Source organism: Drosophila virilis, chromosome X, assembly GCF_030788295.1.
Source record: "Drosophila virilis strain 15010-1051.87 chromosome X, Dvir_AGI_RSII-ME, whole genome shotgun sequence".
NCBI classification, from domain to species: Eukaryota; Metazoa; Arthropoda; class Insecta; order Diptera; family Drosophilidae; genus Drosophila; species Drosophila virilis.
In genome coordinates, this window is record NC_091543.1 from 14,424,339 (window position 1) to 14,443,963 (window position 19,625).

The 19,625-nt window shown below is 45.6% G+C and overlaps 5 protein-coding genes across 6 annotated transcripts; 3 read left to right on the top strand and 2 right to left on the bottom strand.

Annotated features, from left to right (window-relative positions):
* The first annotated feature begins 6,137 nt into the window (after window positions 1-6,137).
* Window positions 6,138-13,327, top strand: LOC6636035 (uncharacterized protein CG7065). Of its 2 annotated transcripts, none has more exons than XM_070207199.1 (3): window positions 6,138-6,598; window positions 7,087-9,286; window positions 10,746-13,327. In XM_070207199.1, the coding sequence occupies exons 2-3, from the start codon at window positions 7,099-7,101 to the stop codon at window positions 12,239-12,241; spliced, it is 3,684 nt and encodes a 1,227-aa protein (XP_070063300.1). In that variant the 5' UTR covers window positions 6,138-6,598; window positions 7,087-7,098; the 3' UTR covers window positions 12,242-13,327. The 2 variants fall into 2 exon arrangements, with proteins under 2 accessions (XP_070063300.1, XP_002059640.2); XM_002059604.4 differs by having other exon boundaries at window positions 6,140-6,598; window positions 7,087-9,193.
* Window positions 12,500-13,560, bottom strand: LOC6636036 (frataxin homolog, mitochondrial). The gene is made up of 2 exons (XM_002059605.4): window positions 13,193-13,560; window positions 12,500-12,870 (listed from the first exon to the last, which is right to left on the bottom strand). The coding sequence occupies exons 1-2, from the start codon at window positions 13,469-13,471 to the stop codon at window positions 12,604-12,606; spliced, it is 546 nt and encodes a 181-aa protein (XP_002059641.2). The 5' UTR covers window positions 13,472-13,560; the 3' UTR covers window positions 12,500-12,603.
* A 593-nt stretch (window positions 13,561-14,153) lies between these two features.
* On the bottom strand, window positions 14,154-15,224 carry LOC6636037 (frataxin homolog, mitochondrial). The gene is made up of 2 exons (XM_002059606.4): window positions 14,656-15,224; window positions 14,154-14,591 (listed from the first exon to the last, which is right to left on the bottom strand). Exons 1-2 carry the CDS (start codon window positions 14,953-14,955, stop codon window positions 14,340-14,342), a joined length of 552 nt encoding a protein of 183 aa, XP_002059642.2. The 5' UTR covers window positions 14,956-15,224; the 3' UTR covers window positions 14,154-14,339.
* Window positions 15,225-15,554: 330 nt separating this feature from the next.
* Window positions 15,555-18,196, top strand: Bap111 (Brahma associated protein 111kD). The gene has a single exon (XM_002059607.4). It carries the CDS (start codon window positions 15,693-15,695, stop codon window positions 17,970-17,972), a length of 2,280 nt encoding a protein of 759 aa, XP_002059643.3. The 5' UTR covers window positions 15,555-15,692; the 3' UTR covers window positions 17,973-18,196.
* Window positions 18,197-18,595: 399 nt separating this feature from the next.
* LOC6636102 (divalent-cation tolerance protein CutA) lies at window positions 18,596-19,266 on the top strand. The gene has a single exon (XM_002059608.4). The coding sequence runs from the start codon at window positions 18,680-18,682 to the stop codon at window positions 19,220-19,222; it is 543 nt and encodes a 180-aa protein (XP_002059644.2). The 5' UTR covers window positions 18,596-18,679; the 3' UTR covers window positions 19,223-19,266.
* The last annotated feature ends 359 nt before the right edge of the window (window positions 19,267-19,625 follow it).

The following is a 19,625-nucleotide window of genomic DNA, read 5'->3' on the forward strand; positions in this document are numbered from 1 at the left end:
CTGCATTAGTAATGCGAGCGTGTCGTGATTATTTATCGTGCAATAAACAAATCAAATAAATATGCATACAAACCGAATTGGAATATTAATGAGCGCATGCACTGAAACTATTTCAAAACTAGCACAAATAGGTATGTCAATAAATCGTTTATAGATTGTTAGCTAACTAAATGTGCCAGCAGAGTCTGTGCTTAAGTCGTGTCGTGATTTGAAGTTGTTGAGCCCGATGCCGGCACTAAATTGCAGGCAACAGCAAAATGTCGGGAGTTGAAGTTGGGCCAACGGAGTCACCGGAGTCTGTGTGTGGAGAGACCGTTTGGTGGTTGCTTCGCCCGTTTGGGTTGACTTTGATGATGATGTCGTTGGGGTGGCGGCGGCACCCAGGCTAAGGCTTTGGCTATGGATTTAGCTTTGGCTATGGCTTTGCCTTTGACTTGGTGGTGGTAATGGTGGGCAACCCCCCCCCCCCCCCCCCCCCCCCCCTCGCTCCCCTAACAACAATGTCCCAGCATCGCGCGTGCATGCAGATGAATCAAAGCAGCCGCTGATTATAGCAACAATATGGAAATGCCGCTACCTCTCCACTGCTCTGGCTTGCCTCGGGTTATATAGGGGCATTGTTTATTTATATGCCATGCACATGTGCTTGTGTATGTGTGTGTGTGTGTGTGTGTGTGTGTGTGTGTTTGTGTTTGTGTTTGGTTTTTATAACTTCCATTTGCCAAAGCATAGTAAATTCTTTCAAAGCGTGTACTACATTTATTATTTAAGCCACGCTGTTCTCACTCTCTCTTTCGCCCAGTCGAACCGCTCACCCCTTACACTATAACACCCCCCCCCCCCCCTAACACCGCCGCCAACCAATCCCCTCGCATCTATATGCACATTGTTCTAGCTGGGGCTTTCGTTTGTGTCTGTTTGTCTCTGTCTCTGACTGCTGCTGTATTAGCCCCCATTCCCCCCACAGCCCACCCCCCCCTGTCTTGCCCCACCTGCTCCTTAGCAGCAACAACAACAATAAGAAGAGCCTGCTTTATTTGCATATTTTGACTTTTATGCGGCAAAAATATTACTTGCTGCGCTGCTGCCAACAAACAAACAACCCCTCCACAGGCCCCACACTCCACACTCCTTGCCCTCCCCTGCCCACCCCTGCCCTGCCAGGTCACCCTCTCCTAAAACAGGGCAACGTTAATAAAGCGTCAGAGTATACCAAATACGAAAAAAAAAAGAAGAAAAAAAAAGCGCCAAAAATTAAGGCAAAAACTTTTTTCCATTTGGCATGCTGCCCTCACACGCGCGGACCTTCCGCCCCTACGTGCCGCTGGCCTCCAGCGTCTATATACATACATTCCTTATATAAGTCGTCTGCAAAGTTTGAAATTTTGGGGCTGGTTTATAACTCCATTGCAACATGTTGCATGTTTGAAATTGCCTAAAAACAGAAGAAAAAAAAGCAACAAGAACAGGACAAAACAACAACAAAATACATAGATCAGTTATCAAAGCATGCAGAGCCCAGAAGTCCGACAGGCTCGTAAATACTTTGAAAACATTTTACATAGGGCTCATAATTTGTTTTTCAACTTTAATGCGCCAAAAGCCAGAAATATGCTAATACTTACATTGATGCCACTGCTCATGAACATAATATACATATATAGCCCATTGCCTATCCAGAGACCTATAGCAACTAGATTTGTAGCAAATGCCCTGCAACATGGTTTAAATACTTTTTGAATTATGTGCGCTGAAACACGTTTGTAACAGTTATAAACCACCTTCGAAGCAGCATTTTAAATGTGCAGTATTTATTTCTAATTAGTTGCTTAACAACACACATTTCTACATATGTCACAGCGTTGCCAGCTTGTTTGGTAAAGTTATGGGATCTCCCACACAACACACAACGTCAATGGGAAGGCGGAAGAGTTGTATGATTAAATACACTTGCAGACACACTACATACTAGATACTAGATACTACATTCTAGATACTAGATACTACATACTACATAGTAGATACTAGATACTAGATACTAGATACTACATACTACATACTAGATACTAGATACTAGATACTACATACTAGATACTAGATACTAGATACTAGATACTAGATACTAGATAGTAAATACTAGATACTAGATACTAGATACTAGATACTAGATACTAGATACTAGATACTACATACTAGATACTAGATACTAGATACTAGATACTAGATACTACATACTAGATACTACATACTAGATACTACATACTAGATACTAGATACTAGATACTAGATACTAGATACTACATACTACATACTACATACTACATACTAGATACTACATACTACAAACTACATACTACATATTTACAAGGATATAGTGATATGATCCAGATGATTCGTCTAAGGTTTTAGGAGGTTGATCAACCCAACTTAATGACTGCATCAGTTCGAAGAGATGCCTATGTGTTACACATTCCAGGACTAAGTTGGAATATCCTCAGCGAGGGTATGCAAAGTGAGCAAGAGCTTTGAAATTTATGCGCCCATAGCGAGCCATTTTGCAGTGCAGAAGTTTTTAAAACAAAATTCCATTTTGCGGCTACCGCAATTGACTTTGTCGTTGCGGATGGCCAGCCCGTCCGGCCAAGGCCCACCGCCATCCACTCTTCAGTGTCCAGAGTCCGCTTTCCGCTGTCCGCTGTCCACTTAATGGCGTACAACATGCATGCCATGGCCATGGAGATGCGGGCCTGTCGGACTTATTAAAAGCCGTTTTACACTAATACTAATTCATGGCAAGCCGTTGGCGTTTGTTTTTAGTTTGATTTACGCATTTTTGAAGCATGCGACAAAGTTTGGCCTCAGTCTCGGAACTGGGAACTGAGATTGCGACTGGAATTGGTATTGGTATTGGAACTGGGATTGGAATTGGGATTGGGAGTGACACCAGCTGCAGCTGGGCAATGGAGCGCTTCCGGCAAGCTGCAAATTCCCCTGGGTGATAAGTGGAAATGACGCACAATGAGCACATCCGGTCCAGCAGCAGGGAGAGGGGTGGGCCAAGGCGCATGGGAATTAATGTAGCAGCCGGGCGCACAATAGGCTAGGGTTAAAAACCGAACCAAAGTCAAAAACTCTTTTATTTTTGATTTTCATTTTCATTTCATATTTTCCCTAGCCAATAGGCAAACTATCGCCGGGGGCAGCTGAGCAACAGCAACGACACAGCGAATCCATTAAGAGATTTGAAATTCTTAAAAATTAGCATGCGAAATAAAACAGGGGCAGAAGGGGCAGAGTGAAAACTTCGCAGAGTAATTAATGGAATTTTTGAACTTTTGGTGCAAATGCTGAAGTCTGCATAGCACACGGCATTCATTTCATTTCATTTCATTGATGGAGAGTAGATTTGCATTGGCGATGGCTCCTTTGGCCTGCCGCATGGGCCGCAAATAAATTTGTCGTCGTGTTGCAGTTAGCCCGAAATAGAGCAATTTGCATTATTCGCATTCGGGCAGATTTCGCTTAATGAATTGCGCACAACTTGCCAAGAAATTTCTTTTGTAGCATTAAAAGCGGGGGGGAAAAAAAATAAAACAAATGCCACAAAAATTTCCAACAAAGCAAATTTAATTGCCATCATGCCGAAGATTGTATGTTCTTTAATTTCAAATTTGCAGTTCAATACAAATCGCCGCTTTTGAGCTCGCTTTCTCATTTGAACCGATGTCTTGGTTCGAATCACTTTAAACATTTGCCTGATGCTCAAAGTTAATATGATACCCCCAGAAATTAATTATCTATTCCTTCTATCATTAATTCGAATGCGTTGTTAGCTGCCAATCTCGAGATATATTTTGTTTCCTTACCAACACTGCTCGTTGCACACCACCTGTGTTATATAACCACGCCCCCTGGGTGGAAAATTGTGGTCAAGTGTGTATGTGTGTGTGAAAAGTTTACAGTTTCATTTGATTGGCTTCAAATCTCGTTTAAAAGCGTTACATAAAAACTTAATAAACACGTGCTTGGGTAATTTATTAAATCTAGCCCCAAGCTCGGAAAATGTACGGAAAATTGTTGCAAGCAACTTTTATGTTTTTTTACCCTATCACAAACTCACACTTGAATCAGAACAGTCCGCTAGACAGACAAACGATAGAGGTTGAGGTACAGATACAGATACAGATACAGATACAGATACAGATACAGATACAGATACAGATACAGATACAGAAACAGATACAGATACAGATACAGATACAGATACAGATACAGATACAGATACAGATACAGATACAGATACAGATACAGATACAGATACAGATACAGATACAGATACAGATACAGATACAGATACAGATACAGATACAGATACAGATACAGATACAGATACAGATACAGATACAGATACAGATACAGATACAGATACAGATACAGATACAGATACAGATACAGATACAGATACAGATACAGATACAGATACAGATACAGATACAGATACAGATACAGATACAGATACAGATACAGATACAGATACAGATACAGATACAGATACAGATACAGATACAGATACAGATACAGATACAGAATATAAAGATACATATACATATAAATCGGTCGCTAAGTGAATTGAAAATTTTGAATGGACTCTGGAAAGAGGATTTACATAGCGTACGATCTGTCTGCGTCTGGCACTTTGTCTAAAACACATTACGCTCCCATATCGTGCACATCTGAACCTGATTTCGATTCCGTATTTGAAGGGGTGTCACAGTCTTCTGTCTTCCCTCTGTCTGTGCTCACCGTAATCGGAATGCGCTCATCTTCATCTGCGTGGCGCGCGAATGGATCGCGTACGGACTTCATGTTTTTGTTCTTCGGCTGCGACGGGATGCCTCATGTTCATTCGCAATGTTAATGCAAAATAGCATTTGCATTCATGATGCCGATGTCGAGATGCTGTCGCTGCTGCTACACCCAACCCCCTCTGCTGTCCTATAGCCAGCGCATTTTGCGCAAACCTCACCGCAGAGCCAACAGCTGTGCTGATTCGCAATTTTTCGTTGTCAAAAAAAAAAATGGCCCATAACTCATGTCACCGTTGTGTTCATTAAATGTGAACTGACTGTCTGCCCAACCGTCTGGTCCTGCTGCTGCTGCTGCTGTTGCTCCTTCTCCAGCCAGCGTGCCAGTTGCACCAGTTGTGCCAGTTCGGGTGGGCTTCCTCTTCACATTTTATTGTCTATGTGCGCATATGGTCAGCTCATTGTATAGTCGCTTATATTGCCATTATCATCATCATGTAGCGATTAATGCGGCTCTTCTATTCCAGATATGAATGTACGTGATACATCTATCACAGCACACGTCGACGACCTTTTTTAGAGGGGGGAGGGGGGGTGCGAAATTGTTTTGGGACGTGGACCCGGCACACTGCCATTTGTCCGCCGCTGGTGGTGCTCGTGCTGCTGCTGCTGCTGCTGGTGGTGGTGGTGGTTGAGACTCTATAATATACGAGCATGTAATTATATATGTACACCCATGCACATAACACTGGATGCCCGAAGGCATTAACGCATTTTCAAAGGCAATGTGCGTTAAGCTTCAGCTCAAGTGCAGCAACTCCATCAAAATGTCATAGGGCCATGATTACAAAAATTAGATATTGCCCGTAGCAAGGTGCGGGCCAGCCACAGGGGAATTTAATGAACAACATGTGACAGATTTCATGTAAATTGATAAATGAATTAACCAACCAACCTTTCAACTCAAATATTTAGTTTGTATAGGATGTGCATGAAGTGTATGTTTAATGTTTTTCTCACTCCTATTTGGTAAGATTCGTTCAAACAGCATACATTTTAGGTTCATTCGTTTCATTATTTTTATTTAATTTTATTTATTTATTTAAAAAGCCTTCTAAACATTCCACATTATTCGAATGTATGTAACACATATTCATCAACGGCTTAATATGAAATCCAAGCTATTATTATGAGCAAAGCAATCGATACATAATTCAAAAATTCAATTCTACCCGCCAACACGACTGCGTTATCGAAGTTGCGACTATGCGATAGTTTGTAAATAAACAATTCCTACACACAGTCACCAACACTGTGCAATTTATGCGACATTTGACTACACTCAAATTTGCGTTCATTTTTCTTCATTTCTATTCCTAGTTTTTTTGTGCATGCTAAAAATTATTTGGGAAAATTTGTGAACAAAAAAAGTGTGTTACCAATACGTTTAACATTATGCACATTGTAAGTGAACAAACAACTCTATAATTAGCACTGTAAGTAAGAAATTAACAACAAATCGCTTTTCGTGGAGCGTGCGAAACGACGTCGACGTTTTGTTGTGGCAAAAAAAGAAAGAAAAAAAAAATATAAAGGAAAAGAACGAGCCGCTACTGTGAAATTGTGCATGTATATGTGAACGTGCGTGTTTTGTGTGCGTGTGTGTGTGCGTGTGCGTATGCGTGCATATTTGTCTTATTTCTTCTCGTGTCAAAACCAGTGCATACAATACACAAATAACTTGATTGACAGTGTGACCAAAACGAGGGAAACACTGCCGAAGTGCTGACCAGGTAATTGCCAGTCGGCGCCATTGTTTTGCTATTCGAGATGGGCGCATGTCGGATTTATGTATGAAAACAAAAAAAAAAAAAAAAAGGATTAAAGATAACTTCAGGTCTGGGCATAAGCTATGCAAAAGATGCCAATTCATGTTCACCACGCAATATTAAATGCGGCAATGTTATGGTAATGGGGCTAACAGCTGTTTGGCTTGAAGTGTGTGAGTCGACTAGCTGTATGGCAATTAAGTCGATGCAGCCCTTTAAAAGGGAGCATTACATATTTGTACTGCAGGTTAAATAAATGCAACTAATATGCGCTGATTTAGTGGCAATAAATGTCAACACTTGGCGATCGCAAACAACTTAAAAGTTTGCATAGTTTTGGCGCAGGCTTGGGCCCAGATCCTTGTTGAATCGTGTATTTTGGTTTTCGTGTCACGACATGCACCCATCTCTTGCCGGTTAAAATCAAGAGACCAATCGCTGCCTTCTTGCAGATTTGTCCAAATATGAGCTACCTAACGGGCGAGCCGGTACCGCCCGGCTTTGAGGATGAAATGGCGCGCACTGCGATTATACAAAAGCAAATAGACAGCTTTAAAGGCGGCTCCCTAATTGGCACCGAATACGTTGTGGAACTGCACGAGGATGGCCAGGTGCGTCCCGATTATTTTTGTGTGCTGTGCAATACGTGCAACGATAGCCACTCCATATTTACGCACTGGACATCGGTGACCCATCGCTCCAACTATTTGAAGACGCACTTTCAGAAGGCGTTCGAAGTGCTCCAGCAATTGCGTCGCTCGTCAAGCAACTCCAACGAGCTGGTGCTGAATGCCACCACAAAGCTGGTGCAGCTCATTGAGCAGCATTATGGCCGCAGCATGCAGGTGCTGGCCGTTGCTGGCGATGATTTTCGTCGCTTTCGTGCTAAAATCTGTTCACAGGTGCGCGATAAGTTTCATTTTGATGAATGTGCCGGTCCCGATTTTCTAGACGAGCTGCGTCAAACGATACAGTCCCTAAAGCCTGCAGAGTCCATTAAAGGATCGCGCAACACAGAGAACATACCAATTGCACTGGATGCCATTTCCAGTGAGGATGATGAGAACTTTACGGCCACAGCCGGCCATCAGACGCCGCAGCAATTGTCAAAAAAGGCAGCACGCAAAAAGCAGGCGGAACAGCAGCCGGCATATCGTGCCGCCAATCGTTCACCACCCGCTGGCAGCTCCGATAAACCAGCCACAGTTGTTGCCAAGATTGTAACACCCGTACAGCTGCCGACGCCCAAGGAGCTATCGCTGCAAGCATCACACATTGCCCAGGAGCGTTACAAGTGGGAGAAGTTTCGGTGTCTGTTGGAGCTGCAGCTGAAGCAGCTGCGCGACGAGACCGAAACATATGAATCGAATCCGGAGAAGCATCCCGATTATTCCGAAGAATGGAAACTGTTTTGGAATCGACGCTACAAGCAGCTGCAGGAGGAGAAGAAATGCGATCCGAATAGCTATGACTACAAGCCCGAATGGATCACCTACTGGAAGGACAGGCGTGTCGAGCTCTTCAACATATCCGTGAACAAGATCAAAAAGGAGCTCAAGGACAAGTTTAAGCTTGGCGACGAGGACGAGGAAAACACCAAGGAACTAATGGAGCGCTACAAAATACGCGTCAACAGCCCCAAAAATACTGCCGCCCCGGCTGCAGCCTCTGCTGCTGCCACCGCCAATGCTGTGCGTCGCAAGCCCAACTATCGTGGCGCCAACAATCGTAACGGCAATGGTGGCTCCCTAGCCAGCGATGCTGTCATCGATATTAGCGATGACGATCAGCAGGCACCTGCTGCGCCATCGGCACGCCCCAATCGCCGTTCAGCCTATCCGCGCTCTGTGTCGCGCTCGTTGTCGCCCAAACGTGGACGGCCACCGCCGCCCCGGATGGGTCGGCGTTCGCGCACTCGCTCGCCGGTTGTCTCAAGGCGCCGGCCGCGATCTCGGTCCAGATCTCGCTCGCCGCACCGGCGTTCACGGTCACCCTACAGCCGGGGTCGGGATAGATCGCTGCATTCGCGCGGCCACGATGATTACGCGGATAGGGGCCGTGAAAGAAGCGGCGATTATTACAGGGAGAGGGGCGACAGTTATTCGCGCACATCGCGCACCTATGAACCGATGGAGACGTTCCGTGTATTGGATTCGCGCGTCTATCCGGAGTACAGTCAGCCCAGACAGCGTTCCACATCGCCGACGGGCACATCAATGTCCGCTGCTAACAAGGAACTGGACTCAATTGAGGAGCCCGAGGGTCCACTGACCGTGGTCAGTGTGCTGCGCATGCTGTCCGCCCTGGAGGATCAGTTGGGCAGTCTCGGCCCCAAGGCGCTCAATTTGCTCAGCAAGGCGCTGGCCATGGAGAAGATCAAACCGAATGCCGCCGATGATTTGCTATTGAACGAGGACAATTGCGTCTTCATGGAGACCACCAAGGAGAAGCTAAAGGGTATACTCATTGCCGAAGTGCTCGATGATCCACAAAAAGTGCGCGTTGTGAAAAAGTTAATCAGCAATATAGCGACCATCATCTTCCAGGTGACCTCCAAAGGTAAGTTCCAGACAATACAAAATGAATACCCTTCCATTTTACAGATACCCAAGCGTATGTCTTCCCGTCCAGCTCATTTAACTGAGCCGCAAGGTAAGCATATTTTGCTCGTTGTCGGCATGACGGGAGGCGGATGGTTGGGTGGGTCGGAGCGGGCTGCGGCGGGGTAAAGGTCGCTCAGACATTTAGGCATATATTGAATAAATATTTTTGCTACCAAGGACTGCAAAGAAAACATCTATCTAAACATGGTCTAAGCCTGCAGCCAGTCACAATTCTTGGCAATGGCACAAATATTCAATTCTTTATGCGATCTGTTTGACCTGCTCTCAACCCTGCTGAACTTTAGTTTATGTGTGCGTTCTTCTGCTTCTTCTTTTTTTTGGTTGATTTGTGGTTGTGATTTCGCATTGCCAGGGTTGCCAAACGTTTCGAATTGCGTGCACAACTCATAACGGGCACAAGTTTTCAGTATTTAATGCCTAAAACTAATTCGGTTCGTGTTTGAAATAATTGCGTTCATGAGACTTGTTATTGAGCTCTTTTGTTCATTATCTATAAGAAATATTGTGTTGAAGAGGAATATAAAATTCCGACTTATGCAATCCTTAAGCAGCAGATCCTTAACTTGAGCTGTTTCCAATTTATTGAGCATCGATAAATATCGATTGGTTATTATTTTTGCTCGCCTTATATTAAGAAAATCGATCAACTCTGCAATGTGCGTGGGCATGCAATTTGCATCTAAATTGCGCCCATCTATGAAAATACTGTCGAGCAGTCATTATTTTTGACAGTGCTCGACTTGAGAATTTGTCAAATTAAAAGCCATATGAAATCTGAGTAGCAAGTATTGATTTGATTTTTGATCTTTCAGATTTGCTTTTTATATATGTATGCATACATATGTATATATATATATATATATATATATATATATGTATATAAAACAATTGTCTATCCTTGAATTAAAAGTCTCTGAAATATTAAACAATTAATTTTTTGAAAAAGTTGTTACACTCTGTTTTTGCTAGTACATCGAATAAAAAGCAAACGGTTGTATATATTCATTTCGTATATACAATATACAATCTGTCTGTGAGCCGTCATCTTTTTTTTTACTGGTTCAGTGTTTCGGTTGCGTTATGTGGGCTCTCGGTGCAGTGATACGGTCCGTTTCAGCGTACTCAGGTTAGTGCTCAAAGTGTCAATAAAAATAAAATAAAAAAGATAAAAAAAAAAAAAAAATAAATAAAAATAAAAATGTATAAAAAATGTAAAGGAAAAATGTTCTGGTTAAGTGCCCTGTCGCAAACAGCTGGAAGCGTCGCATATGCCGCACCTCCTCCTCTCAACGGCCGCCAAATTTGAATTGTATGTAATATTTTAGTTGTTCTTTTTTTTTTTTTTGTATTGTATATGCTTTTGATTTCCGATGCGTACAGCTAACTATGTGCTTGTTATAAATAAACGAATTAATTGTACATTTTGTGTTGCTTCCTCCTTTTCCAATCCACCACAACAAACAAACACACACACACACACACGCCAGGTGCTAAGGAGACGACGCAACAGGAGCCAAAGCACACGGACTTGGTCAAGAAGAAGGAATACCAGCTGCCGTTCGATAGACAGCTCGTTTCCTCGAAACTGGCTGGCGCTTTGGTTATGAATGGCCTGGACAATTTGAGCACCGATGATATGAACAAGCTGCTGCACTTTTATACGCTGCTGGTGAAGACGAATCATGTGCGTCGCCAGAGCGATCGGAACAGCTGTCTAAACTTTGCCGAGGTGCCGAGCCGAATGGGCGTGGCGGCCAGCACAAGCAACGAGGATGATGGCGGTGTCCTGGACATTGATATCTGTGAGCTCATGAAGGAGGTGGAACATCAGCTGGCCAAGGAGGCTGGCAATTGTGAGCTGACGCCCAAATCGAATTCCAATGATACTGGCAACAGCATGGAATCCCTGACCGATTCCGATCTGCAGACGCTGTTGCAGAACTTTAAGTTTTTGTCCAACGAGGAGCAGGTGCATCTAATTGGCCATTTGCGCAAACTGGAGAAACTGGAGCCGCCGCGCGTTGAGCGTTTGCGCAAATATGTTAACATTGCGGAGCTAAGCAGCGACGGTGAATCCTGCAGCGATTATCTGTCACGTGTCGTCGCCATCGGTCGGCCCGGCCAAAATGAACGCAGCGCCGCCAGCAGCAACACACGCATCTCATACTCAACGAACGCCGCGGCCGAACTCGTCTCGGCCATGCGCCGCACGAGCGTGGATCGGGATATGCCCACTGCGGCCAAGCAGCCGCGACGTGGCATTGGGTCGCGCATATCACCCAACTTTATGCTGGATGACGATGACGATGATGATTACAATTTCGATGATCTGGTGATGAAGGCGAACGATTCCAATGGCAAGAAAAACACAACGATGCCCAATGTTGTGGCAACCACAATGTCGCCCAATGCGCTGACCTTTAAGCCGGCGGCGTCAAAGATCTCACTTAAGGATACTGAAAACATAATAGCCAATCTAATGGGCACGCTGACCAACAACAGCAATCAGGCAAGCAGCGCGGCCAAGGCCCAGCAGCAACAACAACAGCAGCAGCAACAGATGCGAAATATGCCCAACATGTCCAACCTTGCACAACAGCGTCCACAACAACAACAACCGCAGCAGCAGCAGCAGCAGCAGGGGCCGCCGCAATCACAATATGGACCTAACAATGGAACCGGCAGCTACTATAACTATGGCGGCGATCAGCTGTCCAGCGGTCCCAGCAACTATCCAAGCATGCCGCAACAACAGCCACAACAGCAACAACAACAGCAGCAGCCTTACAATATGGGCAACTACAATGCCTATGGTCCGCCCATGGGCGGCGGCGGCGGTGGCGGTTATCCTGGCCAAATCAATCCCTGGGCCAATAATGGACCGCCACAACCGCCGTATAATAATCTGCCCCAGAACTATATGGCCCAACAGCAGCCGCAACAGCCGCCGCACTACAACAACGTGTACGGCAACCATCAATAAATGGGCAATTTTCTACTAGAAACAAATGTTAATTCTAAGCATCTCTTTAGCTGTAGACGGGGGCGCATATACAGCGTGTTGAATATTTTGATTTGGAGCCGAAATATTATATATAATATATATATATATATAGTTATGTATATTTAATTTTAAAGCATACACAGCCCTAGCATCGGATATTTTTTTTTTTTTTAGCATTAGAAATCGCGCAGCAAACATTTGTCTATATATATATATGCAAAATAAAAATGAACGCAGTTTAATTGGGTTTTAAATAGTTTATTTCTCATTTTTATTGTCTTCTACTTAGCATTAAGTCTTGCCCCGCACTGATTTCTTAACTGTGACCAAGTCTTATGAGATCAGTTCTGGCTGGTATAGGGCAACATCAGAAAGTTAACGGATTGACCACGAAACTTTTGGCCCATCTCCTCTTGCAGTATCTCGTGCAGCGTTTCGCCAGTTTCCTGATCGATCCAATGTCCGGTGACATGGCCGGGCGGCAGAATGTAATCATAACGCTTCTGTCCACTGATCGGAGAGGTTAGCCAAATCTGTTTGCTGGGCTTCTGGCGATTGATCACATACATGCCATTGACTGGGCCCAGATCCACGCTGAGCACCCCATCCTGCAAACGCATAAGGGCACAAATTTAGAAGATTCGATGAATTTTCAAAGCGATCTCAATATGGTTTGCCTTACGATTTGAGCCAGAATATGGTTCAAACCTTGACTATAATCATTTATTTTTATTTTAAAATTGCCCGTTCTAGTGAAAATATCGCAAGCCGTAGATATTTTCCTCTAGAAGATGCGGGCTAGATTTGTCATGCGCCCAGAAATGGCATCTACCAAATTTGCTTAGATGAAATAATTGGCGCATGATTAGGATTTAAGTGTTACTTCCGTGTGGGGCTGGCAGCCTTGATTCAAAGCTCCAATCTACTTACGCCATAGACCACATCGTAGTCGGGCAGATTAACGGCACTGTCGATTAGATCGTCAAAATAATCGGATAGTGTATCCAAAGTCTCGGCGCAGACGCGATCGTATGTGGCATCGTCTACGATGTAATCCGCATCGATCGGATTGCCGCAAAAAACGCAGATATCCATGTTGCTGCTGCCAGATGGATACGCCAGATCGGAAAGTTTGTATGGTGCAAATCCGGCGAAACGTCGTTGACAATTGCTATTACTTAAGGCTAGATGTAGACGAATGCGATTCATATCACAAAGGCCGAAATATTAGTTACTTTTAAAAAATATATAAACATATATACTTTTTAGTTCTGCCTTCGACTAGGGTTGAGAGCTAACTGCCCCACTGAGATTCCGGCTGGGCACAGGCATTGGGCGTCGACTGGACAGAAAAAAATATGCCTACTCTTGCTTTTATTATAGTTTCTGATCAGGATTTGGAAATGAGCATATTGGTCAATTTGTACAATCCTCACATTTACTCGTGTTTGTCCATCCGCTTGTGGGCGTGGCCGCCCCTAAAACCAATATCAGACAAATATATCAAAGCACAAATCATCAGATCGACTGCTCTGAAACTCTACCAAGATCGAGTCAATGCTTTGAGCCTGTTCCATCTATCAGAAATGGGTTACACGATGTATATTGCGTATGACATATATATTGGGTATATATATTCCTAATCAGGATCCCCAACGGACTGTTTGAAGCTCTGCGCATTTCGGCTTGCTCGCTGAACTCGTTCGGAACTGTAGTGAAAGATTGCAGATAGTCAACATGAAATGTGCTTAAACAGGGATAACAATCAGAGGCAACCTCTGGTTACCTTAGTGGGCGTGTCCAGCAGCTGGGAATAACCATGTCGTTTAGTGTAGTCTTTAGAAGAGGCAACTATCTTCGCTTGCGGCAGCAAACATGTGAATACATCGAATGAAATTCAGTATAGTTGCGTTTTTTTTCTTTGCTATACTTTAATTTTTTGTTTGTCTTTATATCATTAACAAATAACATGCCATCCGCCCAGCTCGTGTAGTATTGCCCACAATGAGAACAGAGTAGAAATCGAACTAGATAAAACTAACTAAATGAAAAAACTTTAAGACTGTTTGGTGGCAAGTTAGGGCAGCTTTAGGAAGTTAACCGGTTGCTCTCGAAAGATTTGAGCTATTTCCTCCTGGAGCATCTCGTGCAGCGTCACCCCGGTATGCTTGTAGACCCATCGGCCGTTGGCCTCGCCTGGCATAACAATATAATCGAAGCGTTTGGGTCCACTCACTGGTGAGCTCAGCCATATCTGTTTGTTGGGCTTCTGGCGATTGATCACATACATGCCATTGACTGGGCCCAGATTAACGCTGAGCACGCCATCCTGCAATTAGAACACAGGCCAATTAAAACTTACATAATGCAATCCTGGCTAGATTCACACTTACGCCATAGACCACATCCGAACCGGTTATATGTGCAGCATTCTCGGTTAGTTCGTCAAAGTAATCGGATAGTGCATCCAGCGTCTCCGAGCACACACGGTCGTACGTGGTGTCATCCACGACATATTCTGGCTCCGGCAGATTGCTGCAAAATCGGCAAATCTGTAATTCCTGTTTGCTGCTGCAATTGTTGCTGCCCGTTGCGAGCTGCATGGCCGAGATATTAAATGGTGCGCGTCCCGGCGCACATCTGTAACCATGTCTGCGCACCGCGGTCCGTAAACATATACGAATACGATTCATTTTTGCTACCCAAAATATATAAAAATGTTTTGTGCTTCTTTCTGCCTTCGACTAGTGTTGGGAGCCAACTGATTGTGTTAGAGGCAGAGGCGGCGATTGAACGGGCATAGGAGCAGCTGGTGTGCTTATCAAGAATTATGTGCACCTTATTTATTAACGCTGAACGTTGTTACTTCGGCCAAAAAGTATGGTTTTATCAAAAATATAGAAATATTTTAAATTCATTACGTATTTCGTTTGGCCGATGACAAAACTGTGCTGTTCCGTTCAGAACCAGTTCAATTGAACGAGTCATTGAAATGAACTTGTTGCTGAAAAACTGTGTATTGTGCTTAACAAGTCTGCTGTTAAAAATAAATGGTTAATTTGCAAGTTAAGCAGATATAGCGTTCATTAATAACGGAGCATGTTGTTAATTGTTAGTCCAATAATGTTTACAACTGAACAATTAAATGCTGGACGTGTTCATCGAGCTGAACTCGAATTGCCAACTCTAGCCGCCAATGGTATGCCGGCGTGTTAACAGCCCTTAGTGTTGTGAAACGTACCAAATACGGTCCATAAACTATCGAATTGCGATTGTTGTGACGCGTTGAGTGCCATCTCCAATTTTCAGTATAGAGAAAAACCCATCAATGGCGTCCGCGTGAATTTAGCTATATTTTTGTTGTTTTTACTTGATATATATATCCAAATTGCAATCCGCACTAAAAAGTTAAGAATATAACTATACATATATGTTACTAAACATGGCGCTGCCCAGCAACTACAAGCAAATCGCCGTTGGGGCACCAACAGGGCCGGCAACCCCGCTACCCAGCGGCGGTGCTGTTGGCGGCGGCGGCGGTGGCAGCGGCAGCAGCCGGTCGCGTTCATCTGGCGGCGGCGCTGCTGGCGATCGAAATAAGGATCAAACGCCCATATTTACGCACAGCAACTATAGCAATCCGGCGTTTACGCCGCAAAAAGTGACCAAATCCTCAAGCAGCAAGACCCAAAGCGAATCGCGTTTGCCAAAGCCACCGAAGCCGCCAGAGAAGCCCATATTGCCATATATGCGTTACTCGAAGCGTGTGTGGGACAGCGTTAAGGCCCAGCATCCGGAGCTCAAGCTGTGGGAGCTTGGCAAAAAGATAGGCGTCATGTGGAAGCAGCTTAATGAGGACGAAAGAACCGAATATGTTGACGAGTACGAGGCGGAGAAGCTGGAGTATGAGAAGGCATTGAAGGCATACCATCAGACGCCCGCCTATCAGGCCTACATCTCGGCCAAATCGAAAGTCAAACCCGAGGTGACCGATGTGCACGAGACGCCATCCCGTGGCGGCGGCAGCAAGAGCCAGCACGAGCGTCGCATTGATATACAGCCGGCAGAGGATGAGGATGATCTGGATGAGGGATATACGGCCAAGCATATGGCATACGCGCGCTATCTGCGCAATCATCGCCTCATCAACGAAATATTCTCCGAGGCGGTGGTGCCCGATGTGCGATCCGTGGTGACAACTCAGCGCATGCAGGTGCTCAAGCGTCAGGTCAGCTCGCTGACCATGCACCAGACCAAGCTGGAGGCAGAGCTGCAGCAAATGGAGGAGAAGTTCGAGGCAAAAAAGCAGCGCATGCTCGAATCGAGCGATGCCTTCCAGGAGGAGCTCAAGCGGCACTGCAAACCTGCCGTGGATGAGGACACATTCCAGAAAATGGTGCATCGCATGTACGAGGATATCAAGCGCGATCGTCAACGCATCGAGGAGGCGCCCAATCGCAAAGAGGAGCCGCCGCAGCATCAGCCGCAGGCACCACAGCAGCAGCCTGCGGCGCCGGAAGCGAGCATTGCACCCAAACCGGAGCCGGTCAAGCCGCCGGTAGTGGTGGCACCACAACCGCCGCCGCCGCCGCCGCAACCACCCGTACACGAGCTGGCCAGCAAAACGGATCCAGAGCCCATGGACATTGAGCCGCCGCCAAAGCCATCTGTGCCGCCGCCACCACCGCCCGTTAAGCATGACAAACTGGATCTACCTCCGGTGCCACTGAACGAGCACGTAAAGGAATCACTCAAGACGCCAATAACAGCAACTGCTGTGCCCGGCAAGCCAGTCACGCCCACAGCGACGCCCGCGGCAACGCCACCGCCGCCGCCACTAAGCAGTGAGCCGCCAGCTACAACACCCACGCCTCCGCCGCCGCCACCACAACAGCAACAACAACATCAAGCAGCAGCTCCAGCAGCAGCAGCAGCACCACCACCACCACAACCACAGCAACCGCCGCCGCAAACAGCAGCAGCAGCAGCAGCAGGAGGAGGAGCACCACAAATGCATCCGCATGCTCACGTAGGCGGACCGCCGCCACCAGGCTCACATCCAGCACACCTGCCGCCTCACATGGCGCCGCAGCAGCAGCAGCAGCAGCAACAACAGCCGCAGCAGCCGCCGCCCGGTGGCATGCCCGGACTGCCGCCACCATTGCCGCACATGGGCTATGCTAACTATGGTGGCCCTGGGCCGGGCCAGCACTCGCACACGCACTACTATCAGCCACAGTATGGGCCGCATTCGCGGCCGCAGCCCTATTATCCACACCTGCCGCCCTATCAGCCATATACGCCGCTGCATTTTGCCAGCGCCAGGGAGCATGGCGGTGTCAATGCGCCTCCAGGTGCGCCACAACAGCAACAACAACAACAGCAGCAGCCACCACCACCAACACAGCAGCAACAGCAGCAGCAGCAGCAACCACCACAACAAGCGCCGCCACCGCCGCCGCCGGGACATATGCATGAGGGGCCGCCAGTAGCTGGCGCTGTTTATGGCTCAGCTCAGCAACAGCCGCCGGCGCAGCCTCATCCGTTGGCACAGCCGCCAACACAGCCAGCATCTGCAGCAGGAACGGCAGCAGCAGCGGCAGCGGCGGCGGCGCCACCGTCAGTTGGTGCTGCGCCCGCTGCACAGCCGCCGCCCTCGGCAGGCGAAGCAGCCGCTAAATCCGAGTCGGACAAACACGAAACGGACTAGGACCGCAAGGAATTCCACATGTGCAGGAATATCAGGGTATTCCCCATGTGGACACATTCGCTCCAATATCAAGCACTTCGGTGTGCGCGTTGTAAATTGAGCTCCACTGACTGCACAGCGCACCGCAATGAAGAAAGGCAAAAATAAAAAATAAAAATAACATCATTTAGTCTTAAGCACAAAAACTATTAAATAATTATATTTACATTTTTTTTTTTCTCTTATTTTTATTACTTTTTTTTTTTGCATTTACCCAAATCAATTTTGACTATTTTTGTGTGAGCCACAGACACATATTATATTTATAATTAATATACCTTTATAAATATGTGCGAGAATAGATTTTTTAAACAAATTGTATGCGAAATACTATTATATATTTATTGATAGTCATATTTCCTATAATTTTCTTTAGAACAGTGTCTGCGTCAAATGTCACCAGTTATTGGTGAAATACAGAGGTTTTCTAAAAAAAATTCCGTAATTATAAGATTTAAGCTCAAAACAAAAAAAAGGAATAGAAAAACATTTTCAAAAGTTGGCAAACTGATTTCCAATATGGCGTGCGTGTTAAGCGAATTATATCGATAACAAACAAGCAACAACTATCGATAGCGCGATTTCATATGTCGGGCTACGGTTGACATCGCCGACTTTTGTGTTGTTTTCATTTCGCAACGTTTGATTGGCCGAGCAAAGTGCATTTAATGCAATATCTGAGAAACGCAAGGTCGGTGCCCTCTCGTTGGCTACTCGCACGCAATTTATTACTTGTTGCTGCCGCTACTGCCGCTGTCACAAGTCGCACGGCCTTTGCCACAACCACAACCACTTGCACATCGGCTAGTAGCTCGTTCAGCCAAAATCAAAATAACAAAATGAGCGACAAGGCGTGTGATCCAGCTTACATCGCCGGCACCAGCTCCGTTGCGTTTGTAACCACACCCGACAAAGAGTCGGCTAAGAAACTGGCGCATGGCATCATCGAACGCAAATTGGCGGCCTGTGTGAATATAATACCGCAAATCGAGTCCATCTACATGTGGGAGGGTAAGGTAAACGAGGATAACGAGTATCTTATGATGATTAAGACACGGACCGCTCGCATTGATGAGCTGAGCAAGTTTGTACGCGAGAACCATCCATATAGCGTGGCCGAGGTAATTTCACTGCCCATACAGGCTGGAAATCTGCCATATTTGAATTGGATAACCCAAACCGTGCCGGAGAAAGTGGAGAGCAAAGACTAATCTGTTATATAAATGCAAATTAAATAAACGATTTAGATCATTAAGTTGAGCTTTCGGATTTACTTTCGCCGCCATTGGCGCTGGCAAGCGTTGCCAGACTGATTTGCTGCACCTGTGCCACCAATAGATAGGCCCGACTTGGCAGCACGCGCTTTCGTTGCAGCTCAGCTGTGCTCTAAACTAGAGATGGAATGCAATCGATATGTCTATTAGAATAAGGAGACAATACCAAATGAATCAATACGTTTAAAAGCAGTTGCATGGTGCGCTGCAATAGAAATGTAGATATATTTATGACAAAATATTGGAAAAATTTACTGACAGCTATTTAGAAATTCTTTTTATATGTGTAAGTGGGTGTACGGTTCAATTGCGCCAAGAAAAATATCGACAGCCACAGCAA

What these genes read in the sequence shown, in the direction of transcription:
- LOC6636035 (XM_070207199.1), top strand. Translation starts at nt 7,099, where the DNA reads ATGAGCTACCTAACGGGCGAGCCGGTACCGCCCGGCTTTGAGGATGAA. An exon ending in TCATTTAACTGAGCCGCAAG is followed by an intron (nt 9,287 to 10,745) that starts GTAAGCATATTT and finishes CACACACGCCAG; the next exon opens with GTGCTAAGGAGACGACGCAA.
- LOC6636036 (XM_002059605.4), bottom strand. Translation starts at nt 13,471, where the DNA reads ATGAATCGCATTCGTCTACATCTAGCCTTAAGTAATAGCAATTGTCAA. An exon ending in ACTACGATGTGGTCTATGGC is followed by an intron (nt 12,871 to 13,192) that starts GTAAGTAGATTG and finishes ATGCGTTTGCAG; the next exon opens with GATGGGGTGCTCAGCGTGGA.
- LOC6636037 (XM_002059606.4), bottom strand. Translation starts at nt 14,955, where the DNA reads ATGAATCGTATTCGTATATGTTTACGGACCGCGGTGCGCAGACATGGT. An exon ending in GTTCGGATGTGGTCTATGGC is followed by an intron (nt 14,592 to 14,655) that starts GTAAGTGTGAAT and finishes TTCTAATTGCAG; the next exon opens with GATGGCGTGCTCAGCGTTAA.
- Bap111 (XM_002059607.4), top strand. Translation starts at nt 15,693, where the DNA reads ATGTTACTAAACATGGCGCTGCCCAGCAACTACAAGCAAATCGCCGTT.
- LOC6636102 (XM_002059608.4), top strand. Translation starts at nt 18,680, where the DNA reads ATGCAATATCTGAGAAACGCAAGGTCGGTGCCCTCTCGTTGGCTACTC.